General features: G+C 45.2%; 1 protein-coding gene and 35 non-coding genes across 36 annotated transcripts; 33 read left to right on the top strand and 3 right to left on the bottom strand.

Annotated features, from left to right (window-relative positions):
* Nucleotides 1-1,150: 1,150 nt before the first annotated feature.
* trnap-ugg (transfer RNA proline (anticodon UGG)) lies at nucleotides 1,151-1,222 on the top strand. The gene has a single exon. It is a non-coding gene; the product is annotated as a tRNA-Pro (tRNA).
* Nucleotides 1,223-1,300: 78 nt separating this feature from the next.
* On the top strand, nucleotides 1,301-1,374 carry trnai-aau (transfer RNA isoleucine (anticodon AAU)). Its single transcript has one exon. It is a non-coding gene; the product is annotated as a tRNA-Ile (tRNA).
* An 81-nt stretch (nucleotides 1,375-1,455) lies between these two features.
* trnaf-gaa (transfer RNA phenylalanine (anticodon GAA)) lies at nucleotides 1,456-1,528 on the top strand. The gene has a single exon. It is a non-coding gene; the product is annotated as a tRNA-Phe (tRNA).
* A 96-nt stretch (nucleotides 1,529-1,624) lies between these two features.
* On the top strand, nucleotides 1,625-1,696 carry trnaq-cug (transfer RNA glutamine (anticodon CUG)). Its single transcript has one exon. It is a non-coding gene; the product is annotated as a tRNA-Gln (tRNA).
* A 566-nt stretch (nucleotides 1,697-2,262) lies between these two features.
* LOC129440478 (uncharacterized) lies at nucleotides 2,263-10,596 on the top strand. Its single transcript, XM_073858018.1, has 10 exons — nucleotides 2,263-4,421; nucleotides 4,513-4,596; nucleotides 4,684-4,767; nucleotides 5,711-6,239; nucleotides 6,336-6,663; nucleotides 6,750-7,551; nucleotides 7,795-8,001; nucleotides 8,111-8,484; nucleotides 9,160-9,665; nucleotides 9,743-10,596. The coding sequence occupies exons 1-10, from the start codon at nucleotides 3,536-3,538 to the stop codon at nucleotides 10,491-10,493; spliced, it is 4,551 nt and encodes a 1,516-aa protein (XP_073714119.1). The 5' UTR covers nucleotides 2,263-3,535; the 3' UTR covers nucleotides 10,494-10,596.
* Nucleotides 10,597-11,611: 1,015 nt separating this feature from the next.
* On the top strand, nucleotides 11,612-11,683 carry trnap-agg (transfer RNA proline (anticodon AGG)). The gene has a single exon. It is a non-coding gene; the product is annotated as a tRNA-Pro (tRNA).
* A 1,355-nt stretch (nucleotides 11,684-13,038) lies between these two features.
* Nucleotides 13,039-13,110, top strand: trnap-ugg (transfer RNA proline (anticodon UGG)). The gene has a single exon. It is a non-coding gene; the product is annotated as a tRNA-Pro (tRNA).
* Nucleotides 13,111-13,188: 78 nt separating this feature from the next.
* trnai-aau (transfer RNA isoleucine (anticodon AAU)) lies at nucleotides 13,189-13,262 on the top strand. The gene has a single exon. It is a non-coding gene; the product is annotated as a tRNA-Ile (tRNA).
* An 81-nt stretch (nucleotides 13,263-13,343) lies between these two features.
* Nucleotides 13,344-13,416, top strand: trnaf-gaa (transfer RNA phenylalanine (anticodon GAA)). The gene has a single exon. It is a non-coding gene; the product is annotated as a tRNA-Phe (tRNA).
* Nucleotides 13,417-13,512: 96 nt separating this feature from the next.
* On the top strand, nucleotides 13,513-13,584 carry trnaq-cug (transfer RNA glutamine (anticodon CUG)). Its single transcript has one exon. It is a non-coding gene; the product is annotated as a tRNA-Gln (tRNA).
* Nucleotides 13,585-14,292: 708 nt separating this feature from the next.
* On the top strand, nucleotides 14,293-14,364 carry trnap-agg (transfer RNA proline (anticodon AGG)). The gene has a single exon. It is a non-coding gene; the product is annotated as a tRNA-Pro (tRNA).
* Nucleotides 14,365-15,719: 1,355 nt separating this feature from the next.
* trnap-ugg (transfer RNA proline (anticodon UGG)) lies at nucleotides 15,720-15,791 on the top strand. The gene has a single exon. It is a non-coding gene; the product is annotated as a tRNA-Pro (tRNA).
* Nucleotides 15,792-15,869: 78 nt separating this feature from the next.
* trnai-aau (transfer RNA isoleucine (anticodon AAU)) lies at nucleotides 15,870-15,943 on the top strand. Its single transcript has one exon. It is a non-coding gene; the product is annotated as a tRNA-Ile (tRNA).
* An 81-nt stretch (nucleotides 15,944-16,024) lies between these two features.
* Nucleotides 16,025-16,097, top strand: trnaf-gaa (transfer RNA phenylalanine (anticodon GAA)). The gene has a single exon. It is a non-coding gene; the product is annotated as a tRNA-Phe (tRNA).
* Nucleotides 16,098-16,193: 96 nt separating this feature from the next.
* trnaq-cug (transfer RNA glutamine (anticodon CUG)) lies at nucleotides 16,194-16,265 on the top strand. The gene has a single exon. It is a non-coding gene; the product is annotated as a tRNA-Gln (tRNA).
* Nucleotides 16,266-16,996: 731 nt separating this feature from the next.
* Nucleotides 16,997-17,068, top strand: trnap-agg (transfer RNA proline (anticodon AGG)). Its single transcript has one exon. It is a non-coding gene; the product is annotated as a tRNA-Pro (tRNA).
* A 1,355-nt stretch (nucleotides 17,069-18,423) lies between these two features.
* Nucleotides 18,424-18,495, top strand: trnap-ugg (transfer RNA proline (anticodon UGG)). Its single transcript has one exon. It is a non-coding gene; the product is annotated as a tRNA-Pro (tRNA).
* A 78-nt stretch (nucleotides 18,496-18,573) lies between these two features.
* Nucleotides 18,574-18,647, top strand: trnai-aau (transfer RNA isoleucine (anticodon AAU)). The gene has a single exon. It is a non-coding gene; the product is annotated as a tRNA-Ile (tRNA).
* An 81-nt stretch (nucleotides 18,648-18,728) lies between these two features.
* Nucleotides 18,729-18,801, top strand: trnaf-gaa (transfer RNA phenylalanine (anticodon GAA)). The gene has a single exon. It is a non-coding gene; the product is annotated as a tRNA-Phe (tRNA).
* Nucleotides 18,802-18,897: 96 nt separating this feature from the next.
* trnaq-cug (transfer RNA glutamine (anticodon CUG)) lies at nucleotides 18,898-18,969 on the top strand. Its single transcript has one exon. It is a non-coding gene; the product is annotated as a tRNA-Gln (tRNA).
* Nucleotides 18,970-19,531: 562 nt separating this feature from the next.
* On the bottom strand, nucleotides 19,532-19,604 carry trnaa-agc (transfer RNA alanine (anticodon AGC)). Its single transcript has one exon. It is a non-coding gene; the product is annotated as a tRNA-Ala (tRNA).
* A 96-nt stretch (nucleotides 19,605-19,700) lies between these two features.
* Nucleotides 19,701-19,772, top strand: trnap-agg (transfer RNA proline (anticodon AGG)). Its single transcript has one exon. It is a non-coding gene; the product is annotated as a tRNA-Pro (tRNA).
* Nucleotides 19,773-21,129: 1,357 nt separating this feature from the next.
* trnap-ugg (transfer RNA proline (anticodon UGG)) lies at nucleotides 21,130-21,201 on the top strand. Its single transcript has one exon. It is a non-coding gene; the product is annotated as a tRNA-Pro (tRNA).
* A 78-nt stretch (nucleotides 21,202-21,279) lies between these two features.
* trnai-aau (transfer RNA isoleucine (anticodon AAU)) lies at nucleotides 21,280-21,353 on the top strand. The gene has a single exon. It is a non-coding gene; the product is annotated as a tRNA-Ile (tRNA).
* Nucleotides 21,354-21,434: 81 nt separating this feature from the next.
* On the top strand, nucleotides 21,435-21,507 carry trnaf-gaa (transfer RNA phenylalanine (anticodon GAA)). Its single transcript has one exon. It is a non-coding gene; the product is annotated as a tRNA-Phe (tRNA).
* Nucleotides 21,508-21,604: 97 nt separating this feature from the next.
* trnaq-cug (transfer RNA glutamine (anticodon CUG)) lies at nucleotides 21,605-21,676 on the top strand. The gene has a single exon. It is a non-coding gene; the product is annotated as a tRNA-Gln (tRNA).
* Nucleotides 21,677-22,238: 562 nt separating this feature from the next.
* On the bottom strand, nucleotides 22,239-22,311 carry trnaa-agc (transfer RNA alanine (anticodon AGC)). The gene has a single exon. It is a non-coding gene; the product is annotated as a tRNA-Ala (tRNA).
* Nucleotides 22,312-22,407: 96 nt separating this feature from the next.
* On the top strand, nucleotides 22,408-22,479 carry trnap-agg (transfer RNA proline (anticodon AGG)). Its single transcript has one exon. It is a non-coding gene; the product is annotated as a tRNA-Pro (tRNA).
* A 1,361-nt stretch (nucleotides 22,480-23,840) lies between these two features.
* trnap-ugg (transfer RNA proline (anticodon UGG)) lies at nucleotides 23,841-23,912 on the top strand. The gene has a single exon. It is a non-coding gene; the product is annotated as a tRNA-Pro (tRNA).
* Nucleotides 23,913-23,990: 78 nt separating this feature from the next.
* trnai-aau (transfer RNA isoleucine (anticodon AAU)) lies at nucleotides 23,991-24,064 on the top strand. Its single transcript has one exon. It is a non-coding gene; the product is annotated as a tRNA-Ile (tRNA).
* Nucleotides 24,065-24,145: 81 nt separating this feature from the next.
* trnaf-gaa (transfer RNA phenylalanine (anticodon GAA)) lies at nucleotides 24,146-24,218 on the top strand. Its single transcript has one exon. It is a non-coding gene; the product is annotated as a tRNA-Phe (tRNA).
* Nucleotides 24,219-24,314: 96 nt separating this feature from the next.
* Nucleotides 24,315-24,386, top strand: trnaq-cug (transfer RNA glutamine (anticodon CUG)). Its single transcript has one exon. It is a non-coding gene; the product is annotated as a tRNA-Gln (tRNA).
* A 562-nt stretch (nucleotides 24,387-24,948) lies between these two features.
* On the bottom strand, nucleotides 24,949-25,021 carry trnaa-agc (transfer RNA alanine (anticodon AGC)). The gene has a single exon. It is a non-coding gene; the product is annotated as a tRNA-Ala (tRNA).
* Nucleotides 25,022-25,117: 96 nt separating this feature from the next.
* Nucleotides 25,118-25,189, top strand: trnap-agg (transfer RNA proline (anticodon AGG)). Its single transcript has one exon. It is a non-coding gene; the product is annotated as a tRNA-Pro (tRNA).
* Nucleotides 25,190-26,503: 1,314 nt separating this feature from the next.
* Nucleotides 26,504-26,575, top strand: trnap-ugg (transfer RNA proline (anticodon UGG)). The gene has a single exon. It is a non-coding gene; the product is annotated as a tRNA-Pro (tRNA).
* Nucleotides 26,576-26,653: 78 nt separating this feature from the next.
* On the top strand, nucleotides 26,654-26,727 carry trnai-aau (transfer RNA isoleucine (anticodon AAU)). Its single transcript has one exon. It is a non-coding gene; the product is annotated as a tRNA-Ile (tRNA).
* The last annotated feature ends 42 nt before the right edge of the window (nucleotides 26,728-26,769 follow it).

Genomic DNA, 26,769 nt, shown 5'->3' with positions numbered 1-26,769 from the left:
AGCTTTCTACCGGAGGGCTTGCTGTTTTAACAAGCGATGAGTTGATTTCAAACAACACAATTGACTCAACCCGAAAAATGACCCAGGCTATTTGTCCTACTCCCTCCTGGCCGGGAAAGGCACATCATCCTGGCCACTGGGTAGGTACCCTGAGGTGCCTGGAGCTATGAGACTTAAATATACAACCAGGCTAGTGATGCATGGTGTCCAATTTAGTTACCGGATGATTTATCAGAATTTTCTCCTAAAATCTAAGATCAACACTTGGAAAATGCGATAAGGACATGGCTTCTAAGATGTTACTTGACGTTAAAACTACACTAAGTGTTGGGATGCCCCTTTTAATAAAGATGTTTGGGGCGACACAGTTGCCACCCCAAACAGAGCACAGCTGCCTCACAGCAACAAGGTCCCCTGTTCAAGCCCTGGCTGGGTCAGGAGGCCTTTCTGTTTGGGGTGTACATGTTCTCCTTCAGTCAGCATGGAATTACTCTGGGCACTGCGTTATTTGGTTTCCTTAAACAGTCCAAAAACAACAGACACGTTGATCTATACACACACACACACAAACCGAGGGAAGGGCAATTTGACATCTCCAATTCACCTAACCTGCATTTCTGACTTTGCCAAAAACCAGTTCTCGCCATGAATACAGCCATAGATGCTGAACTGGCTTTAAAAATAAATGAACATATTTATCTATTCCAGTTTCTCCAATCAAAACAAATATTAATGCTATGCCTTACAGACCATGTCAAATAATTTTGTTTCCATCTATGTTGCAACAGTTTTGCAAAGGACTTTTTCTGTGCTGAAATGACTGTGACCCTGTGAACAAATCATTGATGGGTTTGGGTGATGAGTGTTTTGCTCAGAGCCTGTAATCCATAACAAAGGTGTTCAGCTGGGTTCAGGTCCGAGATTTATGCAGACCAGTCGAGTTCTCTCACACCATTTCAAATATTAAGCAATAAGCATGTACTTATATCGATAAGTGCTTATTTTGACACCAGCCCAACACTAGGGCTCATTGTGGCTAAACAGAGGAGCAGGACCAAACAGGCCCATCCCAAGGAACTGCTTGAGGAAGCTGGTGACTGTGTTGTGGTCACATGTCTCTCGGTGGCACGGCAAAAAGGCAGCACGGCTTGGCTCGTTGGTCTAGGGGTATGATTCTCGCTTTGGGTGCGAGAGGTCCCGGGTTCAAATCCCGGACGAGCCCTTGTTTAGCTTTGCTTCTTGATGCTGCTACACTGTGGAACATTCATGTCAGTCTTGGCAGAGACTGGTTCCTTTCCGTGGCCGGTTAGCTCAGTTGGTTAGAGCGTGGTGCTAATAACGCCAAGGTCGCGGGTTCGATCCCCGTACGGGCCAAGGTTTCTCTGTGCCTCCTTTTGCCGACTGCTATATTTGCTGTGATTTGTCATGAAAATTCCTGCCGGGAGCATTTTTGTGGCCGAAATAGCTCAGTTGGGAGAGCGTTAGACTGAAGATCTAAAGGTCCCTGGTTCGATCCCGGGTTTCGGCATTGAGGGCAGCCTTTTGAGAGTTTGTTTAACTGAAGGTCCCTATCCGAGTGGCCTTTTCTCCGTGACCCAGTGGGTCAGGCGCTAACGCAAAGAGTGGTTCCATGGTGTAATGGTTAGCACTCTGGACTCTGAATCCAGCGATCCGAGTTCAAATCTCGGTGGGACCTGTAAGACTTTTTGGGTATCCAAGGGAACAGTGTTTGTTACCCCAAAACAATCCCCCTGCCCTTTAAGCCTTTTTACCAGAGCACTCAGGCTCTAGACAAAAATGAGTTAATTCAAGCAACATTGAGCACTTTTTCTGGTCACCCTGGCGGTGGGCCAACAACTCACAAGTCGCAAAATTTCAGCAAACACAAGGACATTACAAGGAAGCTAATTAAACATGTACGAAAACATAGAATAAATGAAAAATGCATTGACGTTTAGGACAAAGAAAACACACAGCTCATGTGTACAGGCCAAAGGAAACACACAGCTCTTGTGTACAATCTGACAATGAAATGCATTAAAAAGACTTACCAGAAATGACACGAAGATGAACATTGAAAGAAAATGATTCCAATTTTAAATGGCAACAAAATGCTCTTGGAGTGTTAAGCTCCTGCTCCATGTTGCTTTGTGAAATAACATCCGTATCGGAGACGTTCATGTGTGGACCCAATGTGAAGCTTCACGCTTCCGGTCTGTTACATCAGAGCAATTAACAACAAACCACAATCACGTGGAGAATGCGGGCATCGATCCCGCTACCTCTCGCTTGCGCCTACTGCTTCCCACCGAGTGAGCCAAAGTAAGCCCGCATAAGCCAATCACGTTTCTTCCTGTGGCTTACTTTTGACCAATCACGTTTCTTCCTGTGGCTTACTTTTGACCAATCACGTTTCTCCCTGTGGCTTACTTTTGACGAATCACGTTTCTCTTCTGTGGCTTACTTTTGACCAATCGCGTTTCACTCCCATGGCTTACTTTGGACCAATCGCGCGTTCCTCTCCTGTGGCTCACTTTTGACCAATCGCGTTTCTCTCCTGAGGTAAACTTTTTAACCAATCACCGGCAGCTATTATTATCATCTTTGAGTTAGCGATAGGTAAGTCTTGTTTACTTCGTTATTAAATTTCGGTCATTATTTGTTAATATAATGTGTATATGTTTGGAAAATTAAACTTGCCTATATAGCTGTCTAGCATGTATTGGACATGTTTTCTTCTGTGCAGTTTAACACGGTGGTTAAGTTCACGTTAGTTTAACGTTTGCAAATGTCATGACATTCATTAGACATTCGGCTTCATACTCATTAAAGTTTAACTCTCGGTTTTCAGTCCAAAACAATAAGAGATAACTGTGGTTTTATAAATGATATGTAACAATATCCTCATGACAGGAGGATGAAAGATAAACGTTCCTAAAATATCCATTTCATAGCGCAAGGACCCTTTTGGGGTAATATGTCTTTTATGTGCTATGAAAGGATATTATTAGGAAAAAATTGTCATCCTTCTGCCATTGGGTCGTATTGATAAATTATTTAATTGATTAAATAAAAACAGCAAATGCTAGAGTCAAACGAATTATTATTATTTAAATGAATATCAAATATAAAATCAACTTTACTGCAGTAACGTACGTCAGATATGCATAAACACATAAACTACAATACTGTTTGGCCTAAAGGTATCAAACCAACTTTAAATTACTTAGTATTATTCTCTATCATGCACAAGGCTTGTTTTTTAGATTCTTCTAGGCCCCTAGAATGGTGATGTTTACAGCTTTGGAAATAGAAGTAAATTTCAGACTTAATATTTCACTTATATTGACATATTTTATATACGGTATCCGAGATTCCTTCCCCTTTAGAAAACTCATCAGCAAGCCAGTTTATGGTCATAGCCATATTTATTACCACAGTAATATGGTTTACATGTAGCTTATTAAATTACCATTACACACTTAACGTCAGATTGCTAGAGGTAATAGTCTCTTCCTAATTTTCATTTCAGAAAATGTATGCGTATCCTGTTTTTCAACGGCAATCGGCAACATCAAGCCGACTCCTCATGGCACCATCAGCAGAGGCAAAGCGCCTAGAAAAGCTTGAGTCCGGAAGGGCCAAAAGTAAAGAGGAGGTGCTGGCAGAGGCTAGAGCTTTTGTCAGCACAAATGGTGGAGACCCCAGTGACCAGTTTTTAGTTCTCGCTCACTGCAAACTTCAGTTTGGGAAGTACCAGGGCCAGCGATTTAGATGGCTCCTGGAAAACTCTCTGGGGTATGCAGTGTATTTGGTGCTTAGCAGTTCCAGTGAGAAAGCCCATCCAAACCCGCTGTCAGAAAACAAACAGCTGTACCTGCAGTATACTTCTCTTATAAGAGAGATGGCAGAAGAAGTGGAGAAGTATAAGAGAAAGCAGGAAATGCAAGCAGAAGCCCATGCAACTGGAGACCAAGGCTGCTTGATGGTGGAGTTTGGTGACTTCCAGGGCCGGTCCATGAAGGATGTTTATGAGGACCAGAGCAAGCAGGCCCAAGCCCTCATCAGGTACCTGATAAAGGCAAATCCCAACCCCAACACCAACATGGCCATTTTCAAGACGTATGTCTTGAAAAGACAGGCTTCTGCTGTGGGCACCCGTGTATGCCAGCCTGCACCTCAAGTTGCATCCTCCAGTGCCTCTGCACCTCCACCTGCAACCTCCAGTTCCTCTGTACATCCACGTGCAACCTCCAGTGCCTCTGCACCTCCACCTGCAACCCCCAGTTCTTCTGTACCTCCACCCGCAGCCATCAAAACTGGTGTACACCAGAGCGCCACTGTGAAAGCACTGTTGACGCGTGGCAAACATTTGTCTCCTTCACACCTGGCGAGAAAACTCATGTCACCAGTGAAACACTGTGAGTAGGACTGTGTGAATATTGAATTTTCCTTACAGCAGTTTTACATGTATTTATTTATCATTATGGCAAATTTGTTTTTTGTTTCCAGATCCATTGCTGCAGTCCACTTTACCTCCTCCAGCAGCAGAACCCCCAGTCACACATTTGACCCGAAGGCAGCTTTTCACTACTGGTAAGCACCATCTTACCTACATTTGTCTCATAAGTTTACGGTGAACAACATAACATAATAACATTTTTATTATTATTTGTGCTCCAGGCACTTCCGTTTCCCCTGCTGAAGATGATGATGATGAGGAACTGGTATTTGCTGCATCACAATGTGAAGCACAGCTAAATACAGGTGTGGCATATGACACACATGCAAATATTATAAGAATGTTTTTGTGAAAACGCAAAAGCAGAACATTTTTTTTTTAAATAATCAACATTTTTAACAATTTTTTGTTTACAATACAGAATTATGTCAGATCTTGCCTCAAGCTGGATGTATGCTTTGAGCGCATTTCTTCGAAACCGTAAGGATGTTTAAAGGTGTCAGTGTATTTGGGTTTCCGAACGTACCCGTTGTTAAACAATCACTGCATAACTTCTTCACACCGCTTGCACTTCTCACTCACTCTTTAGCTCCACCTTAGCAGACAGGATGGTTGGGATCATTGTTGTAATTATTAGAGGAACATCTTTTCCTTAATGTGTCTGTGTGCATGCTTCATGTCTGTGGGCATCATTCATTTATACTGAATTCTCCACGCCTCATATCCTTGCTCCATTCTATCTAATTTACACATCAACATTTTATCCCAGCAAGCAAAAACCGAAACCCAATGTAGTCCAGCTATGATTAATCCACTTCTACCCTAAAATAACCTTGAATACATTTTTATGCTGTTCTTGCCTAAATAACTTTGAGATGTATGATATTCCATTATGTAAGCAAAGTCAACAGGTGTTCAAGGTGTTTGCTTTCATTTCTTTTATATTTCTTGTATCATCTATTTGTGTGCTATGGTTAGACATCTGTTAGACTTTCATGAGCAGCCCAAATTCTGCCTTATTTTAGTCAAAATTGCTTGCTGGGATCTTACATTAATAAAGTGTACACTGGGTTCTTTGCTTCTTAACACTAGTACCATTTTCCTCACTGTTATTCCTAAATCTAATCCTAATAATTATTAATACTTGTCCAAAATTCTGCTTCGCAGACTGTTTGTGGGCTGCTTTGTGGTATTTTACTATGAAATGCAACATTCATCCTTATATTGTTTTTGTTTTAATTCACTCAGAGACCTGTTCTGGTCCGTCTCCATCAGCGGAAACAGCAAAAGCACCAGCTCTTCCACATCATCCACCACCAGCTGAGCTTCCAGTTCACTGGAAAGATCATCTTCCACCTTTCCAGCATGAGTGGATACGGAACACACTATTTAAGGCCAACCCGCGAACCGGCAAGCCAGAACTAGTGTCCCAACTGAAGCTTTGGTGGTATCCTCCTCAGGTCCCTTTAATTCACACTCAGCCGCCCGCCTCACCTGACCTCTTCTTCTGTCGGCCCCTTTTCTTATGGATGCCGCTCAAGATGTGGCGATTTCCTCTTGTCTGTGTTCGACCAGACTGTGATAAGCACAAACTAACAGCCGCAGGACTTTACCGTACCGTGCGCAAAGTCTTGGACATCGACGGTTGGTATGATCTTGCCACTGAGTATCTGGAGTGCAAACGCTGCAAAAAGAAATATCCCGCCTGGTCCGAGGACATTTTGGGGCAACTGGATATGGGCCACCGCAGTCAGTTTCCAGCTTTGCTGACATACAGGTAATTCATAATGGCAATCATTCATTATTAGGCACTTTAATTTGTGATTCTTTTTACCAAATAAAGCATTTGCATGATTATACTGTTGTTTTTTAGATACTCATGTGACAACCGGGTGCTGAGGATGATGAGGGAGAGGACACAGGGCAACAGCGTGACACAGCTGTACAAGAAGCTCATGGAACAACACAGTGAGGCATGGACACAGCGTGTCCTTCAGTACCTGACTGCCTGTGAACCATTTACAAGGTCCTTCCTTGTGCAGCCACCTGTGTTTGCCGAGCCTCCCTCTTTACCTGCCCTACCTAAACCTAAGTGGCTGTTAGCCGTGTACGCCAGGGATGTTCTGGGCCGACTGCACGAGGTCAAAGCCAAAATTACATCTGTCTTGGGCTGTGTTCTAAAGATGGACTCCACAAAGAAGGTAACACATCCCTGTTTCCAGAAATTTGCCATATGGAAAAGTGTGTATACATAATAAACAATTAATTATTTTATTTTTTGCAATAGGTCACAAAGAAACTTGCCGGTGCTGCTGCAGGAACAGCTGCCTGGTGCACAAATGTAGGAAACGAACACGGCCAAGTCCTTGTCTCTGTGCTGACAGCCGCAGAGGGACATGGACTGCACCCTATGGCAGCTGGCCTAATGAAACGCTACCGGGAGGCAGGAGAGGCAGCCCCGAAAGTGATGTACGTGGACAGAGATTGCTGCAGTCTTCATGGCAAGTCTCAGGTGAAGGTCATGTTTTCGGAGTGGGATGAGCTTGAAGTGCGCCTTGACATCTGGCATTTCATGCGGCGATTTGCTGCAGGTGTCACGACAGAGGCTCATCCGCTCTACGGGACCTTCATGGCACGTCTGTCCATGTGCATCTTTCAGTGGGATTCAGATGATGTGGCTGCTCTTCACCGTGCAAAGGAGGGTGAGCTGGCAGCAAAGAAGGCCGGCCACATCTCAGGAAAGGCGCTGAGTTCCCGCATTACCCGGAGAGAGTTGGCACTGCACTGCCGGAGGAGGACCAGGGGTGTGGAGGAGACCACCAGATTAATTGGATCTCTGGTTGATCTGTTTGACAGTGCGAGTGGTAAAGACACTCTGGGAGTTCCTCTGCTGGACCATGAACGGATCCAGCAGATATGGAAAGAACAGCGGAAGCACGTACAGTGTATCCAAGACCCAGAGAACTTTCCCCTCTACATGAAGACAGGGACACTGAAGAAAGGCAGTGTGGAGCTGTGCTGCTACAGATGTGCCCGTGGCTCTACCTCTTTGGAGTCATTCCACCTCCACCTAAACCGTTTTATTCCAGGTATTACATACATATGGATGAAATTTTTTTTAAAGTAATGTCACATCAATAAATGTCACACTCTACAGTAATATCACAGTTCTTTTCTGATGTCATAAGCATTGACAAAGCTGTCTTGCCAGTCACTAGTAACTCTGGTTATAATACCAATAATTGTTTATGTAATTACATAGCACCTCATGTGCAGCACATATCTTGTACATGTGTGACACATATAACCATTTTTGTTTATCTGACTTTTAGGAACCAGTGCCAGTGATTCACATTTTCAGGCCTATCTTCTTGAGGGCTTGATGCGCTGGAATGATGACAGGATGGAAGATGCCATAAAAGGAGCGTCCTCCATCCGGACATATGGCAGTGCCATGAAAGAGGCTGTGGACAAGCTTTCCCGAACTGTCTTCGGAAAGCCCTGGGATGAGCGCTATCGCCCTCCTGGAGCATATACAGGCAAGAAATTCAATAATTTGTTCTTTTGTAATATTCTACTAAGTTATCTATTTAGCTTTTAATGTACTAGACTAGACAAATGATTAACAACACTTTTTTATCCTTGTAGGTGAATTGCTAGGAATGGAGTACCTTTACAGCCAGACTGGCAAAACACTTACTCCAGTGCTCCAGAACCCAGAGGAGGAAGACAGGCTGGTGGAGGAAGTTGATGATCAGGACCTGCAAGATGAGGGGTTTGAGGAAGAGATCATGGAGGACATCACAGTTCCAGTGCTGTATGAGGATGACCCTTGCCGTGATCTTGAAAACAGCCCCTCATCTTTGCCTCTGCATCAGTCCCCAGCATCGATGGCTGATGTGTCACTGGCTGAGCCGTCCACATCATCATCTCCTGGTGGAGAACAACAGCATCTTGCCCCTGCCCCTTCAGTACTGTCACAGTCATCTGACACTGGAAGCAGTATTTCCGACGAGGCTCAGGTAAGACACTCTAAGGTCTTTTTTTCAATTGCTAACAAGCATTCCTCCACATACTCTCCCTCTCTGAACCAATCTACTTTCCTTACCAACCTGTCTTCTTTTATCCATATTGCAAAATTGCTAAATAAGTTCCAAGATATCCCCTTCTAATACTGTAAATCATGGTAATGAGACTAGAGCAGAACACCTGGGTTGGCTTTCAAGTAAAACTGCAATTAGCTTAGAATGATTACTATTTTATTTTCTGCTACAATTTTCTATATTTTAAAACAATTACTGAAGAAATGGATTCAATTTGCCATTATTCTTTCGAAAATGTTTATAACAATTTCAAAAGCAGTGTGTTAGCATTTGAGAAATGTAGATAGTATACATAATACATTGTGTTTTGCAAGTGGTAAAGCATAAATGACAGAAGAATTTTGGAAGATGTGGATATTGAATGCATTGAACTGATGGATCATATTAACCTCATTACAGCACAGTGACATTAATAAGAAGTCCAACCCTGTTGGGTTAGTTACTTGTTCCTGCTGTGACAGGTTTCGACTGTGTACAGTTTTTAAATGCCCCCTTAGTATTGAACTTAAACAATGCTTGTTAGCAATTGAAAAAAAAAACTCATTTTAATCTCGTTTTACTCCACATAAATTAACATAAATCTGCATTTACTAGGGAGCAGTCATTGGACCCGATGGCATCGCTGGGTGGGACAAGGTCCAGGATTTGGCTGGTTACCTGGTGGGTCTTCGTGAGGCTCCTTACCTTACTGACCAGCAGGTGACAGAGGCCATCCAGCTGTGGACAGCTCTCCTAGATTTCGATAAGCAGCGGATCAACTATCAGCCTCGACATCAGCCTCAGCTGACACAGGGGCGCTATAAGGCACCGAAGCGGTCTGGAGTCACACCAGGTGTGGAGAGTGTGAAACGGTGTCTGATTGGACATCCTGGGGGTCCAGCGCAGTGGCCCGACGCCAACCGATTGGTTAATACCATTTGTATGAAGTTGTGTGCTTTACACAAGTCGCCAACCAAGAAAGATGGAGTTTGCACCCCCAGGTGGTCTAAAGTTCTTTCAGATTACCACCACATCCGAGAGTTGGTGCTTAACAATCCCACTCTGATGGATGAAACAACGATCCAGCTGTTTGAGATAAACCATAGGACACTCACTCAGTGGTAAGCATGGCACATCATTCGCTTCAAATTAACTGAATACTGACATACATATATATAATAAAAATTAATTTTTTCAGGTTTCGTAAGTGGAAGAATAGACAGGAAATGGGCGTCCTCGGTCAGGGTCTGACTCCATCTAACCCAATTGCTGTGGCTGATACGCACCTGCCTCCACCGAGGGAAAAATTGAATGAAGTGCCATCGACATCAGGCCCAAAACATCAATTTTTCCTTCCACCAAATCGTGAAGGACAGGCTCCTCTTCTGCGACCAGGTCGAAAGCCAGCTGCTGCCACCAGGGAGTTTCCCATTGCATCCGCCCCCACAGCATCAGGAGTTGTGCAGCCCATCGCACCTGCCCCCACAGCATCAGGAGTTATGCAGCACATTTTAGCACCCATCGCACCCGCCCCCACAGCATCAGGAGTTGTGAAGCACATTTTAGCACCGGGGTTGTCGTTTGGCACGGTAGTCTTTAATCCAGACATGACTGTGTCAGTGGTGATTCCACCTTCTGGTGCTTCGACATCCAGTGCAGTCCCAGCTCCGCCTGCTCCGGCGTCTGCTGCACCTGTGTCCCGTTACACGCAAAGGAACAGGCGCCGACGGGCTATGGAGAATGAAAGTGGTGTCCAGAAGAGGAAGTATGTGCGAGGGGTTACTTTTAACACGTGCAGCAAATGTGGGCAGCCCAAAACGAAAGAGTTTGGCCATAGCCGATATGGTAATGCCACATTTTGCTTGCGTGCCTCAAATGGCAAATCTTTAGAGGAATGGTTGGCAGAGCAGCGCCAGCAAGAAACATGTCAAACTCCACCACCTCAATAAATAACATCTTTCCTGTATATATTGTACATATGTGTGCGTGTGTGTGCTGTGATCATTTCAATATTTGTGTGTATTTATTTTAATAAAACATTTTACATCTGAAGTGTCTGTGGATCTGATAAATAAATCTGATAAATCATATCAATCAAATCATATCCCACACAAAAACACATCTTTAAAGAAACATTTTTATATAAACATAAAAAACATACAAATTGACCTTACTTACATTACCTTATAAACACGTAATATTCTATAAAAAAAGAAAAAACACAAAATAATGAATATCAATCAATATAATGATATGTCATAGTAGATAACTAATAGAGGCACAGTTAAATGAACCATGTTTTTTGTGGTAAAAGTGTAGTAACCATGCTTTTTATTAATTTTTATATAAACATAAACAACTAATATTCTTTTAAATAATAATATACACAAAATTATTAATATCAACCAATATAATGATCATAGATAATAGAGGCATAGTTAAATCAACCATATTTTTTGTGGTAAAAGTGTAGTATGGTTTTTATTCCTTTTTATATAAGCAGGTAATGTTCTTTTAAAAAAAATAATATACACAAAGTAATAAATATAAATCAATATAATGATATGCCATATAGATAACTAAATAGTAGCGTAGTTAAATTAACCATGTTTTTTTTGTGGTAAAAGCGTAGTAACCATGCTTTTTGGTGTATTGTTTACTATTAGCAAAACCATGTTTAATTTGTGGTAACCATGGTTTTACTACAGTACATTTTTTGTAAGAATTTGTTGGATAGTTCGTCACGCAGACCATGGGTTCGAGTCCAGCCCGCGGAGGGTGACTTGTTTCACATATAACTAAAACTACTGTAACATGACATAACGCACAGGAAAATATCCCGAATATTGTTACAGGCGAAATCTGGCGCCGTGTAACCGCATTTTGCGTCTGTTTCGCTTGCGTGCGGGGGCGCAAAGATTGGGCCCCTTCCTTTGCGCAGCGAGCGCTCTACCATTTGAGCTAATTCCCCTTACATCCGTTTTACGAATGCTTTGGCTTGTTGGAAGCTGGCTGCTATGTGGTGGGAAAATGTTTCCCAGGGGGGCGGGGGTGGCACGCTTTGAGTGGCTCGTTGGTCTAGGGGTATGATTCTCGCTTAGGGTGCGAGAGGTCCCGGGTTCAAATCCCGGACGAGCCCCTCTTTAGACTCGTCCCTCGGAGCTTTAACCCACAACGCCGCTTTGTATGGCAATATTGGCAGGAAAGGAATGGAATGTCAACGAGAAACCCGCAAAGGACGTCAGGGACCTCTCAGCGACACCTCCGCCTTTGGGCTTGTCAGGTCGAAACCGTGTCCGAGGTTGTCTTTTGTTTGTTAACCCCTAGACGATCCCCCTACCCTTTAAGCTTTCTACCGGAGGGCTTGCTGTTTTAACAAGCGATGAGTTGATTTCAAACAACACAATTGACTCAACCCGAAAAATGACCCAGGCTATTTGTCCTACTCCCTCCTGGCCGGGAAAGGCACATCATCCTGGCCACTGGGTAGGTACCCTGAGGTGCCTGGAGCTATGAGACTTAAATATACAACCAGGCTAGTGATGCATGGTGTCCAGTTTAGTTACCGGATGATTTATCAGAATTTTCTCCTAAAATCTAAGATCAACACTTGGAAAATGCGATAAGGACATGGCTTCTAAGATGTTACTTGACGTTAAAACTACACTAAGTGTTGGGATGCCCCTTTTAATAAAGATGTTTGGGGCGACACAGTTGCCACCCCAAACAGAGCACAGCTGCCTCACAGCAACAAGGTCCCCTGTTCAAGCCCTGGCTGGGTCAGGAGGCCTTTCTGTTTGGGGTGTACATGTTCTCCTTCAGTCAGCATGGAATTACTCTGGGCACTGTGTTATTTGGTTTCCTTAAACAGTCCAAAAACAACAGACACGTTGATCTATACACACACACACAAACCGAGGGAAGGGCAATTTGACATCTCCAATTCACCTAACCTGCATTTCTGACTTTGCCAAAAAACAGTTCTCGCCATGAATACAGCCATAGATGCTGAACTGGCTTTAAAAATAAATGAACATATTTATCTATTCCAGTTTCTCCAATCAAAACAAATATTAATGCTATGCCTTACAGACCATGTCAAATAATTTTGTTTCCATCTATGTTGCAACAGTTTTGCAAAGGACTTTTTCTGTGCTGAAATGACTGTGACCCTGTGAACAAATCATTGATGGGTTTGGGTGATGAGTGTTTTGCTCAGAGCCTGTAATCCATAACAAAGGTGTTCAGCTGGGTTCAGGTCCGAGATTTATGCAGACCAGTCGAGTTCTCTCACACCATTTCAAATATTAAGCAATAAGCATGTACTTATATCGATAAGTGCTTATTTTGACACCAGCCCAACACTAGGGCTCATTGTGGCTAAACAGAGGAGCAGGACCAAACAGGCCCATCCCAAGGAACTGCTTGAGGAAGCTGGTGACTGTGTTGTGGTCACATGTCTCTCGGTGGCACGGCAAAAAGGCAGCACGGCTTGGCTCGTTGGTCTAGGGGTATGATTCTCGCTTTGGGTGCGAGAGGTCCCGGGTTCAAATCCCGGACGAGCCCTTGTTTAGCTTTGCTTCTTGATGCTGCTACACTGTGGAACATTCATGTCAGTCTTGGCAGAGACTGGTGCCTTTCCGTGGCCGGTTAGCTCAGTTGGTTAGAGCGTGGTGCTAATAACGCCAAGGTCGCGGGTTCGATCCCCGTACGGGCCAAGGTTTCTCTGTGCCTCCTTTTGCCGACTGCTATATTTGCTGTGATTTGTCATGAAAATTCCTGCCGGGAGCATTTTTGGGGCCGAAATAGCTCAGTTGGGAGAGCGTTAGACTGAAGATCTAAAGGTCCCTGGTTCGATCCCGGGTTTCGGCATTGAGGGCAGCCTTTTGAGAGTTTTTTTAACCTAAGGTCCCTGTCCGAGTGGCCTTTTCTCCGTGACCCAGTGGGTCAGGCCCTAACGCAAAGAGTGGTTCCATGGTGTAATGGTTAGCACTCTGGACTCTGAATCCAGCGATCCGAGTTCAAATCTCGGTGGGACCTGTAAGACTTTTTGGGTATCCAAGGGAACAGTGTTTGTTACCCCAAAACAATCCCCCTGCCCTTTAAGCCTTTTTACCAGAGCACTCAGGCTCTAGACAAAAATGAGTTAATTCAAGCAACATTGAGCACTTTTTCTGGTCACCCTGGCGGTGGGCCAACAACTCACAAGTCGCAAAATTTCAGCAAACACAAGGACATTACAAGGAAGCTAATTAAACATGTACGAAAACATAGAATAAATGAAAAATGCATTGACGTTTAGGACAAAGAAAACACACAGCTCATGTGTACAGGCCAAAGGAAACACACAGCTCTTGTGTACAATCTGACAATGAAATGCATTAAAAAGACTTACCAGAAATGACACGAAGACAAATGAACATTGAAAGAAAATGATTCCAATTTTAAATGGCAACAAAATGCTCTTGGAGTGTTAAGCTCCTGCTCCATGTTGCTTTGTGAAATAACATCCGTATCGGAGACGTTCATGTGTGGACCCAATGTGAAGCTTCACGCTTCCGGTGTGTGACATCAGAGCAATTAACAACAAACCACAATCACGTGGAGAATGCGGGCATCGATCCCGCTACATCTCGCATGCTAAGCGAGCGCTCTACCATTTGAGCTAATTCCCCTTACATCCGTCTAATGAATGCTTTGGCTTGTTGGAAGCTGGCTGCTATGTGGCGGGGGTGGCACGCTTTGAGTGGCTCGTTGGTCTAGGGGTATGATTCTCGCTTAGGGTGCGAGAGGTCCTGGGTTCAAATCCCGGACGAGCCCCTCTTTAGACTCGTCCCTCGGAGCTTTAACCCACAACGCCGCTTTGTATGGCAATATTGGCAGGAAAGGAATGGAATGTCAACGAGAAACCCGCAAAGGACGTCAGGGACCTCTCAGCGACACCTCCGCCTTTGGTCTTGTCAGGTCGAAACCGTGTCCGAGGTTGTCTTTTGTTTGTTAACCCCTAGACGATCCCCCTACCCTTTAAGCTTTCTACCGGAGGGCTTGCTGTTTTAACAAGCGATGAGTTGATTTCAAACAACACAATTGACTCAACCCGAAAAATGACCCAGGCTATTTGTCCTACTCCCTCCTGGCCGGGAAAGGCACATCATCCTGGCCACTGGGTAGGTACCCTGAGGTGCCTGGAGCTATGAGACTTAAATATACAACCAGGCTAGTGATGCATGGTGTCCAGTTTAGTTACCGGATGATTTATCAGAATTTTCTCCTAAAATCTAAGATCAACACTTGGAAAATGCGATAAGGACATGGCTTCTAAGATGTTACTTGACGTTAAAACTACACTAAGTGTTGGGATGCCCCTTTTAATAAAGATGTTTGGGGCGACACAGTTGCCACCCCAAACAGAGCACAGCTGCCTCACAGCAACAAGGTCCCCTGTTCAAGCCCTGGCTGGGTCAGGAGGCCTTTCTGTTTGGGGTGTACATGTTCTCCTTCAGTCAGCATGGAATTACTCTGGGCACTGCGTTATTTGGTTTCCTTAAACAGTCCAAAAACAACAGACACGTTGATCTATACACACACACACAAACCGAGGGAAGGGCAATTTGACATCTCCAATTCACCTAACCTGCATTTCTGACTTTGCCAAAAACCAGTTCTCGCCATGAATATAGCCATAGATGCTGAACTGGCTTTAAAAATAAATGAACATATTTATCTATTCCAGTTTCTCCAATCAAAACAAATATTAATGCTATGCCTTACAGACCATGTCAAATAATTTTGTTTCCATCTATGTTGCAACAGTTTTGCAAAGGACTTTTTCTGTGCTGAAATGACTGTGACCCTGTGAACAAATCATTGATGGGTTTGGGTGATGAGTGTTTTGCTCAGAGCCTGTAATCCATAACAAAGGTGTTCAGCTGGGTTCAGGTCCGAGATTTATGCAGACCAGTCGAGTTCTCTCACACCATTTCAAATATTAAGCAATAAGCATGTACTTATATCGATAAGTGCTTATTTTGACACCAGCCCAACACTAGGGCTCATTGTGGCTAAACAGAGGAGCAGGACCAAACAGGCCCATCCCAAGGAACTGCTTGAGGAAGCTGGTGACTGTGTTGTGGTCACATGTCTCTCGGTGGCACGGCAAAAAGGCAGCACGGCTTGGCTCGTTGGTCTAGGGGTATGATTCTCGCTTTGGGTGCGAGAGGTCCCGGGTTCAAATCCCGGACGAGCCCTTGTTTAGCTTTGCTTCTTGATGCTGCTACACTGTGGAACATTCATGTCAGTCTTGGCAGAGACTGGTGCCTTTCCGTGGCCGGTTAGCTCAGTTGGTTAGAGCGTGGTGCTAATAACGCCAAGGTCGCGGGTTCGATCCCCGTACGGGCCAAGGTTTCTCTGTGCCTCCTTTTGCCGACTGCTATATTTGCTGTGATTTGTCATGAAAATTCCTGCCGGGAGCATTTTTGTGGCCGAAATAGCTCAGTTGGGAGAGCGTTAGACTGAAGATCTAAAGGTCCCTGGTTCGATCCCGGGTTTCGGCATTGAGGGCAGCCTTTTGAGAGTTTGTTTAACTGAAGGTCCCTGTCCGAGTGGCCTTTTCTCCGTGACCCGGCGGGTCAGGCCCTAACGCAAAGAGTGGTTCCATGGTGTAATGGTTAGCACTCTGGACTCTGAATCCAGCGATCCGAGTTCAAATCTCGGTGGGACCTGTAAGACTTTTTGGGTATCCAAGGGAACAGTGTTTGTTACCCCAAAACAATCCCCCTGCCCTTTAAGCCTTTTTACCAGAGCACTCAGGCTCTAGACAAAAATGAGTTAATTCAAGCAACATTGAGCACTTTTTCTGGTCACCCTGGCGGTGGGCCAACAACTCACAAGTCGCAAAATTTCAGCAAACACAAGGACATTACAAGGAAGCTAATTAAACATGTACGAAAACATAGAATAAATGAAAAATGCATTGACGTTTAGGACAAAGAAAACACACAGCTCATGTGTACAGGCCAAAGGAAACACACAGCTCTTGTGTACAATCTGACAATGAAATGCATTAAAAAGACTTACCAGAAATGACACGAAGACAAATGAACATTGAAAGAAAATGATTCCAATTTTAAATGGCAACAAAATGCTCTTGGAGTGTTAAGCTCCTGCTCCATGTTGCTTTGTGAAATAACATCCGTATCGGAGACGTTCATGTGTGGACCCAATGTGAAGCTTCACGCTTCCGGTCTGTGACATCAGAGCAATTAACAACAAACCACAATCACGTGGAGAATGCGGGCATTGATCCCTCTACCTCTCGCATGCTAAGCGAGCGCTCTACCATTTGAGCTAATTCCCCTTACATCCGTCTAATGAATGCTTTGGCTTGTTGGAAGCTGGCTGCTATGTGGTGGGAAAATGTTTCCCAGGGGGGCGGGGGTGACACGCTTTGAGTGGCTCGTTGGTCTAGGGGTATGATTCTCGCTTAGGGTGCGAGAGGTCCCGGGTTCAAATCCCGGACGAGCCCCTCTTTAGACTCGTCCCTCGGAGCTTTAACCCACAACGCCGCTTTGTATGGCAATATTGGCAGGAAAGGAATGGAATGTCAACGAGAAACCCGCAAAGGACGTCAGGGACCTCTCAGCGACACCTCCGCCTTTGGTCTTGTCAGGTCGAAACCGTGTCCGAGGTTGTCTTTTGTTTGTTAACCCCTAGACGATCCCCCTACCCTTTAAGCTTTCTACCGGAGGGCTTGCTGTTTTAACAAGCGATGAGTTGATTTCAAACAACACAATTGACTCAACCCGAAAAATGACCCAGGCTATTTGTCCTACTCCCTCCTGGCCGGGAAAGGCACATCATCCTGGCCACTGGGTAGGTACCCTGAGGTGCCTGGAGCTATGAGACTTAAATATACAACCAGGCTAGTGATGCATGGTGTCCAGTTTAGTAACCGGATGATTTATCAGAATTTTCTCCTAAAATCTAAGATCAACACTTGGAAAATGCGATAAGGACATGGCTTCTAAGATGTTACTTGACGTTAAAACTACACTAAGTGTTGGGATGCCCCTTTTAATAAAGATGTTTGGGGCGACACAGTTGCCACCCCAAACAGAGCACAGCTGCCTCACAGCAACAAGGTCCCCTGTTCAAGCCCTGGCTGGGTCAGGAGGCCTTTCTGTTTGGGGTGTACATGTTCTCCTTCAGTCAGCATGGAATTACTCTGGGCACTGCGTTATTTGGTTTCCTTAAACAGTCCAAAAACAACAGACACGTTGATCTATACACACACACACAAACCGAGGGAAGGGCAATTTGACATCTCCAATTCACCTAACCTGCATTTCTGACTTTGCCAAAAACCAGTTCTCGCCATGAATATAGCCATAGATGCTGAACTGGCTTTAAAAATAAATGAACATATTTATCTATTCCAGTTTCTCCAATCAAAACAAATATTAATGCTATGCCTTACAGACCATGTCAAATAATTTTGTTTCCATCTATGTTGCAACAGTTTTGCAAAGGACTTTTTCTGTGCTGAAATGACTGTGACCCTGTGAACAAATCATTGATGGGTTTGGGTGATGAGTGTTTTGCTCAGAGCCTGTAATCCATAACAAAGGTGTTCAGCTGGGTTCAGGTCCGAGATTTATGCAGACCAGTCGAGTTCTCTCACACCATTTCAAATATTAAGCAATAAGCATGTACTTATATCGATAAGTGCTTATTTTGACACCAGCCCAACACTAGGGCTCATTGTGGCTAAACAGAGGAGCAGGACCAAACAGGCCCATCCCAAGGAACTGCTTGAGGAAGCTGGTGACTGTGTTGTGGTCACATGTCTCTCGGTGGCACGGCAAAAAGGCAGCACGGCTTGGCTCGTTGGTCTAGGGGTATGATTCTCGCTTTGGGTGCGAGAGGTCCCGGGTTCAAATCCCGGACGAGCCCTTGTTTAGCTTTGCTTCTTGATGCTGCTACACTGTGGAACATTCATGTCAGTCTTGGCAGAGACTGGTGCCTTTCCGTGGCCGGTTAGCTCAGTTGGTTAGAGCGTGGTGCTAATAACGCCAAGGTCGCGGGTTCGATCCCCGTACGGGCCAAGGTTTCTCTGTGCCTCCTTTTGCCGACTGCTATATTTGCTGTGATTTGTCATGAAAATTCCTGCCGGGAGCATTTTTGTGGCCGAAATAGCTCAGTTGGGAGAGCGTTAGACTGAAGATCTAAAGGTCCCTGGTTCGATCCCGGGTTTCGGCATTGAGGGCAGCCTTTTGAGAGTTTGTTTAACTGAAGGTCCCTATCCGAGTGGCCTTTTCTCCGTGACCCAGTGGGTCAGGCCCTAACGCAAAGAGTGGTTCCATGGTGTAATGGTTAGCACTCTGGACTCTGAATCCAGCGATCCGAGTTCAAATCTCGGTGGGACCTGTAAGACTTTTTGGGTATCCAAGGGAACAGTGTTTGTTACCCCAAAACAATCCCCCTGCCCTTTAAGCCTTTTTACCAGAGCACTCAGGCTCTAGACAAAAATGAGTTAATTCAAGCAACATTGAGCACTTTTTCTGGTCACCCTGGCGGTGGGCCAACAACTCACAAGTCGCAAAATTTCAGCAAACACAAGGACATTACAAGGAAGCTAATTAAACATGTACGAAAACATAGAATAAATGAAAAATGCATTGACGTTTAGGACAAAGAAAACACACAGCTCATGTGTACAGGCCAAAGGAAACACACAGCTCTTGTGTACAATCTGACAATGAAATGCATTAAAAAGACTTACCAGAAATGACACGAAGACAAATGAACATTGAAAGAAAATGATTCCAATTTTAAATGGCAACAAAATGCTCTTGGAGTGTTAAGCTCCTGCTCCATGTTGCTTTGTGAAATAACATCCGTATCGGAGACGTTCATGTGTGGACCCAATGTGAAGCTTCACGCTTCCGGTCTGTGACATCAGAGCAATTAACAACAAACCACAATCACGTGGAGAATGCGGGCATCGATCCCGCTACCTCTCGCATGCTAAGCGAGCGCTCTACCATTTGAGCTAATTCCCCTTACATCCGTCTAATGAATGCTTTGGCTTGTTGGAAGCTGGCTGCTATGTGGTGGGAAAATGTTTCCCAGGGGGGCGGGGGTGGCACGCTTTGAGTGGCTCGTTGGTCTAGGGGTATGATTCTCGCTTAGGGTGCGAGAGGTCCCGGGTTCAAATCCCGGACGAGCCCCTCTTTAGACTCGTCCCTCGGAGCTTTAACCCACAACGCCGCTTTGTATGGCAATATTGGCAGGAAAGGAATGGAATGTCAACGAGAAACCCGCAAAGGACGTCAGGGACCTCTCAGCGACACCTCCGCCTTTGGTCTTGTCAGGTCGAAACCGTGTCCGAGGTTGTCTTTTGTTTGTTAACCCCTAGACGATCCCCCTACCCTTTAAGCTTTCTACCGGAGGGCTTGCTGTTTTAACAAGCGATGAGTTGATTTCAAACAACACAATTGACTCAACCCGAAAAATGACCCAGGCTATTTGTCCTACTCCCTCCTGGCCGGGAAAGGCACATCATCCTGGCCACTGGGTAGGTACCCTGAGGTGCCTGGAGCTATGAGACTTAAATATACAACCAGGCTAGTGATGCATGGTGTCCAGTTTAGTTACCGGATGATTTATCAGAATTTTCTCCTAAAATCTAAGATCAACACTTGGAAAATGCGATAAGGACATGGCTTCTAAGATGTTACTTGACGTTAAAACTACACTAAGTGTTGGGATGCCCCTTTTAATAAAGATGTTTGGGGCGACACAGTTGCCACCCCAAACAGAGCACAGCTGCCTCACAGCAACAAGGTCCCCTGTTCAAGCCCTGGCTGGGTCAGGAGGCCTTTCTGTTTGGGGTGTACATGTTCTCCTTCAGTCAGCATGGAATTACTCTGGGCACTGCGTTATTTGGTTTCCTTAAACAGTCCAAAAACAACAGACACGTTGATCTATACACACACACACACAAACCGAGGGAAGGGCAATTTGACATCTCCAATTCACCTAACCTGCATTTCTGACTTTGCCAAAAACCAGTTCTCGCCATGAATATAGCCATAGATGCTGAACTGGCTTTAAAAATAAATGAACATATTTATCTATTCCAGTTTCTCCAATCAAAACAAATATTAATGCTATGCCTTACAGACCATGTCAAATAATTTTGTTTCCATCTATGTTGCAACAGTTTTGCAAAGGACTTTTTCTGTGCTGAAATGACTGTGACCCTGTGAACAAATCATTGATGGGTTTGGGTGATGAGTGTTTTGCTCAGAGCCTGTAATCCATAACAAAGGTGTTCAGCTGGGTTCAGGTCCGAGATTTATGCAGACCAGTCGAGTTCTCTCACACCATTTCAAATATTAAGCAATAAGCATGTACTTATATCGATAAGTGCTTATTTTGACACCAGCCCAACACTAGGGCTCATTGTGGCTAAACAGAGGAGCAGGACCAAACAGGCCCATCCCAAGGAACTGCTTGAGGAAGCTGGTGACTGTGTTGTGGTCACATGTCTCTCGGTGGCACGGCAAAAAGGCAGCACGGCTTGGCTCGTTGGTCTAGGGGTATGATTCTCGCTTTGGGTGCGAGAGGTCCCGGGTTCAAATCCCGGACGAGCCCTTGTTTAGCTTTGCTTCTTGATGCTGCTACACTGTGGAACATTCATGTCAGTCTTGGCAGAGACTGGTGCCTTTCCGTGGCCGGTTAGCTCAGTTGGTTAGAGCGTGGTGCTAATAACGCCAAGGTCGCGGGTTCGATCCCCGTACGGGCCAAGGTTTCTCTGTGCCTCCTTTTGCCGACTGCTATATTTGCTGTGATTTGTCATGAAAATTCCTGCCGGGAGCATTTTTGTGGCCGAAATAGCTCAGTTGGGAGAGCGTTAGACTGAAGATCTAAAGGTCCCTGGTTCGATCCCGGGTTTCGGCATTGAGGGCAGCCTTTTGAGAGTTTGTTTAACCTGAAGGTCCCTATCCGAGTGGCCTTTTCTCCGTGACCCAGCGGGTCAGGCGCTAACGCAAAGAGTGGTTCCATGGTGTAATGGTTAGCACTCTGGACTCTGAATCCAGCGATCCGAGTTCAAATCTCGGTGGGACCTGTAAGACTTTTTGGGTATCCAAGGGAACAGTGTTTGTTACCCCAAAACAATCCCCCTGCCCTTTAAGCCTTTTTACCAGAGCACTCAGGCTCTAGACAAAAATGAGTTAATTCAAGCAACATTGAGCACTTTTTCTGGTCACCCTGGCGGTGGGCCAACAACTCACAAGTCGCAAAATTTCAGCAAACACAAGGACATTACAAGGAAGCTAATTAAACATGTACGAAAACATAGAATAAATGAAAAATGCATTGACGTTTAGGACAAAGAAAACACACAGCTCATGTGTACAGGCCAAAGGAAACACACAGCTCTTGTGTACAATCTGACAATGAAATGCATTAAAAAGACTTACCAGAAATGACACGAAGACAAATGAACATTGAAAGAAAATGATTCCAATTTTAAATGGCAACAAAATGCTCTTGGAGTGTTAAGCTCCTGCTCCATGTTGCTTTGTGAAATAACATCCGTATCGGAGACGTTCATGTGTGGACCCAATGTGAAGCTTCACGCTTCCGGTCTGTGACATCAGAGCAATTAACAACAAACCACAATCACGTGGAGAATGCGGGCATCGATCCCGCTACCTCTCGCATGCTAAGCGAGCGCTCTACCATTTGAGCTAATTCCCCTTACATCTGTCTAATGAATGCTTTGGCTTGTTGGAAGCTGGCTGCTATGTGGTGGGAAAATGTTTCCCAGGGGGGCGGGGGTGACACGCTTTGAGTGGCTCGTTGGTCTAGGGGTATGATTCTCGCTTAGGGTGCGAGAGGTCCCGGGTTCAAATCCCGGACGAGCCCCTCTTTAGACTCGTCCCTCGGAGCTTTAACCCACAACGCCGCTTTGTATGGCAATATTGGCAGGAAAGGAATGGAATGTCAACGAGAAACCCGCAAAGGACGTCAGGGACCTCTCAGCGACACCTCCGCCTTTGGTCTTGTCAGGTCGAAACCGTGTCCGAGGTTGTCTTTTGTTTGTTAACCCCTAGACGATCCCCCTACCCTTTAAGCTTTCTACCGGAGGGCTTGCTGTTTTAACAAGCGATGAGTTGATTTCAAACAACACAATTGACTCAACCCGAAAAATGACCCAGGCTATTTGTCCTACTCCCTCCTGGCCGGGAAAGGCACATCATCCTGGCCACTGGGTAGGTACCCTGAGGTGCCTGGAGCTATGAGACTTAAATATACAACCAGGCTAGTCATGCATGGTGTCCAGTTTAGTTACCGGATGATTTATCAGAATTTTCTCCTAAAATCTAAGATCAACACTTGGAAAATGCGATAAGGACATGGCTTCTAAGATGTTACTTGACGTTAAAACTACACTAAGTGTTGGGATGCCCCTTTTAATAAAGATGTTTGGGGCGACACAGTTGCCACCCCAAACAGAGCACAGCTGCCTCACAGCAACAAGGTCCCCTGTTCAAGCCCTGGCTGGGTCAGGAGGCCTTTCTGTTTGGGGTGTACATGTTCTCCTTCAGTCAGCATGGAATTACTCTGGGCACTGCGTTATTTGGTTTCCTTAAACAGTCCAAAAACAACAGACACGTTGATCTATACACACACACACACACACAAACCGAGGGAAGGGCAATTTGACATCTCCAATTCACCTAACCTGCATTTCTGACTTTGCCAAAAACCAGTTCTCGCCATGAATATAGCCATAGATGCTGAACTGGCTTTAAAAATAAATGAACATATTTATCTATTCCAGTTTCTCCAATCAAAACAAATATTAATGCTATGCCTTACAGACCATGTCAAATAATTTTGTTTCCATCTATGTTGCAACAGTTTTGCAAAGGACTTTTTCTGTGCTGAAATGACTGTGACCCTGTGAACAAATCATTGATGGGTTTGGGTGATGAGTGTTTTGCTCAGAGCCTGTAATCCATAACAAAGGTGTTCAGCTGGGTTCAGGTCCGAGATTTATGCAGACCAGTCGAGTTCTCTCACACCATTTCAAATATTAAGCAATAAGCATGTACTTATATCGATAAGTGCTTATTTTGACACCAGCCCAACACTAGGGCTCATTGTGGCTAAACAGAGGAGCAGGACCAAACAGGCCCATCCCAAGGAACTGCTTGAGGAAGCTGGTGACTGTGTTGTGGTCACATGTCTCTCGGTGGCACGGCAAAAAGGCAGCACGGCTTGGCTCGTTGGTCTAGGGGTATGATTCTCGCTTTGGGTGCGAGAGGTCCCGGGTTCAAATCCCGGACGAGCCCTTGTTTAGCTTTGCTTCTTGATGCTGCTACACTGTGGAACATTCATGTCAGTCTTGGCAGAGACTGGTGCCTTTCCGTGGCCGGTTAGCTCAGTTGGTTAGAGCGTGGTGCTAATAACGCCAAGGTCGCGGGTTCGATCCCCGTACGGGCCAAGGTTTCTCTGTGCCTCCTTTTGCCGACTGCTATATTTGCTGTGATTTGTCATGAAAATTCCTGCCGGGAGCATTTTTGTGGCCGAAATAGCTCAGTTGGGAGAGCGTTAGACTGAAGATCTAAAGGTCCCTGGTTCGATCCCGGGTTTCGGCATTGAGGGCAGCCTTTTGAGAGTTTGTTTAACTGAAGGTCCCTATCCGAGTGGCCTTTTCTCCGTGACCCAGTGGGTCAGGCGCTAACACAAAGAGTGGTTCCATGGTGTAATGGTTAGCACTCTGGACTCTGAATCCAGCGATCCGAGTTCAAATCTCGGTGGGACCTGTAAGACTTTTTGGGTATCCAAGGGAACAGTGTTTGTTACCCCAAAACAATCCCCCTGCCCTTTAAGCCTTTTTACCAGAGCACTCAGGCTCTAGACAAAAATGAGTTAATTCAAGCAACATTGAGCACTTTTTCTGGTCACCCTGGCGGTGGGCCAACAACTCACAAGTCGCAAAATTTCAGCAAACACAAGGACATTACAAGGAAGCTAATTAAACATGTACGAAAACATAGAATAAATGAAAAATGCATTGACGTTTAGGACAAAGAAAACACACAGCTCATGTGTACAGGCCAAAGGAAACACACAGCTCTTGTGTACAATCTGACAATGAAATGCATTAAAAAGACTTACCAGAAATGACACGAAGACAAATGAACATTGAAAGAAAATGATTCCAATTTTAAATGGCAACAAAATGCTCTTGGAGTGTTAAGCTCCTGCTCCATGTTGCTTTGTGAAATAACATCCGTATCGGAGACGTTCATGTGTGGACCCAATGTGAAGCTTCACGCTTCCGGTCTGTGACATCAGAGCAATTAACAACAAACCACAATCACGTGGAGAATGCGGGCATCGATCCCGCTACCTCTCGCATGCTAAGCGAGCGCTCTACCATTTGAGCTAATTCCCCTTACATCCGTCTAATGAATGCTTTGGCTTGTTGGAAGCTGGCTGCTATGTGGTGGGAAAATGTTTCCCAGGGGGGCGGGGGTGACACGCTTTGAGTGGCTCGTTGGTCTAGGGGTATGATTCTCGCTTAGGGTGCGAGAGGTCCCGGGTTCAAATCCCGGACGAGCCCCTCTTTAGACTCGTCCCTCGGAGCTTTAACCCACAACGCCGCTTTGTATGGCAATATTGGCAGGAAAGGAATGGAATGTCAACGAGAAACCCGCAAAGGACGTCAGGGACCTCTCAGCGACACCTCCGCCTTTGGTCTTGTCAGGTCGAAACCGTGTCCGAGGTTGTCTTTTGTTTGTTAACCCCTAGACGATCCCCCTACCCTTTAAGCTTTCTACCGGAGGGCTTGCTGTTTTAACAAGCGATGAGTTGATTTCAAACAACACAATTGACTCAACCCGAAAAATGACCCAGGCTATTTGTCCTACTCCCTCCTGGCCGGGAAAGGCACATCATCCTGGCCACTGGGTAGGTACCCTGAGGTGCCTGGAGCTATGAGACTTATCAGATGATTTATCAGAATTTTCTCCTAAAATCTAAGATCAACACTTGGAAAATGCGATAAGGACATGGCTTCTAAGATGTTACTTGACGTTAAAACTACACTAAGTGTTGGGATGCCCCTTTTAATAAAGATGTTTGGGGCGACACAGTTGCCACCCCAAACAGAGCACAGCTGCCTCACAGCAACAAGGTCCCCTGTTCAAGCCCTGGCTGGGTCAGGAGGCCTTTCTGTTTGGGGTGTACATGTTCTCCTTCAGTCAGCATGGAATTACTCTGGGCACTGCGTTATTTGGTTTCCTTAAACAGTCCAAAAACAACAGACACGTTGATCTATACACACACACACACAAACCGAGGGAAGGGCAATTTGACATCTCCAATTCACCTAACCTGCATTTCTGACTTTGCCAAAAACCAGTTCTCGCCATGAATATAGCCATAGATGCTGAACTGGCTTTAAAAATAAATGAACATATTTATCTATTCCAGTTTCTCCAATCAAAACAAATATTAATGCTATGCCTTACAGACCATGTCAAATAATTTTGTTTCCATCTATGTTGCAACAGTTTTGCAAAGGACTTTTTCTGTGCTGAAATGACTGTGACCCTGTGAACAAATCATTGATGGGTTTGGGTGATGAGTGTTTTGCTCAGAGCCTGTAATCCATAACAAAGGTGTTCAGCTGGGTTCAGGTCCGAGATTTATGCAGACCAGTCGAGTTCTCTCACACCATTTCAAATATTAAGCAATAAGCATGTACTTATATCGATAAGTGCTTATTTTGACACCAGCCCAACACTAGGGCTCATTGTGGCTAAACAGAGGAGCAGGACCAAACAGGCCCATCCCAAGGAACTGCTTGAGGAAGCTGGTGACTGTGTTGTGGTCACATGTCTCTCGGTGGCACGGCAAAAAGGCAGCACGGCTTGGCTCGTTGGTCTAGGGGTATGATTCTCGCTTTGGGTGCGAGAGGTCCCGGGTTCAAATCCCGGACGAGCCCTTGTTTAGCTTTGCTTCTTGATGCTGCTACACTGTGGAACATTCATGTCAGTCTTGGCAGAGACTGGTGCCTTTCCGTGGCCGGTTAGCTCAGTTGGTTAGAGCGTGGTGCTAATAACGCCAAGGTCGCGGGTTCGATCCCCGTACGGGCCAAGGTTTCTCTGTGCCTCCTTTTGCCGACTGCTATATTTGCTG

This window comes from Misgurnus anguillicaudatus, chromosome 20, assembly GCF_027580225.2.
Source record: "Misgurnus anguillicaudatus chromosome 20, ASM2758022v2, whole genome shotgun sequence".
Lineage (NCBI taxonomy): Eukaryota > Metazoa > Chordata > Actinopteri > Cypriniformes > Cobitidae > Misgurnus > Misgurnus anguillicaudatus.
Note: the sequence above shows the minus strand (reverse complement) of the source record. Positions and strands in the feature narration are given on the sequence as shown.

Excerpts from the sequence above, each read along its gene's own strand:
- LOC129440478 (XM_073858018.1), top strand. The coding sequence starts at position 3,536 with ATGTATGCGTATCCTGTTTTTCAACGGCAATCGGCAACATCAAGCCGA. Across the intron at positions 7,552-7,794 it reads CCTAAACCGTTTTATTCCAG|GAACCAGTGCCAGTGATTCA; the intron begins GTATTACATACA and ends TCTGACTTTTAG. Across the intron at positions 8,002-8,110 it reads CCCTCCTGGAGCATATACAG|GTGAATTGCTAGGAATGGAG; the intron begins GCAAGAAATTCA and ends TTATCCTTGTAG.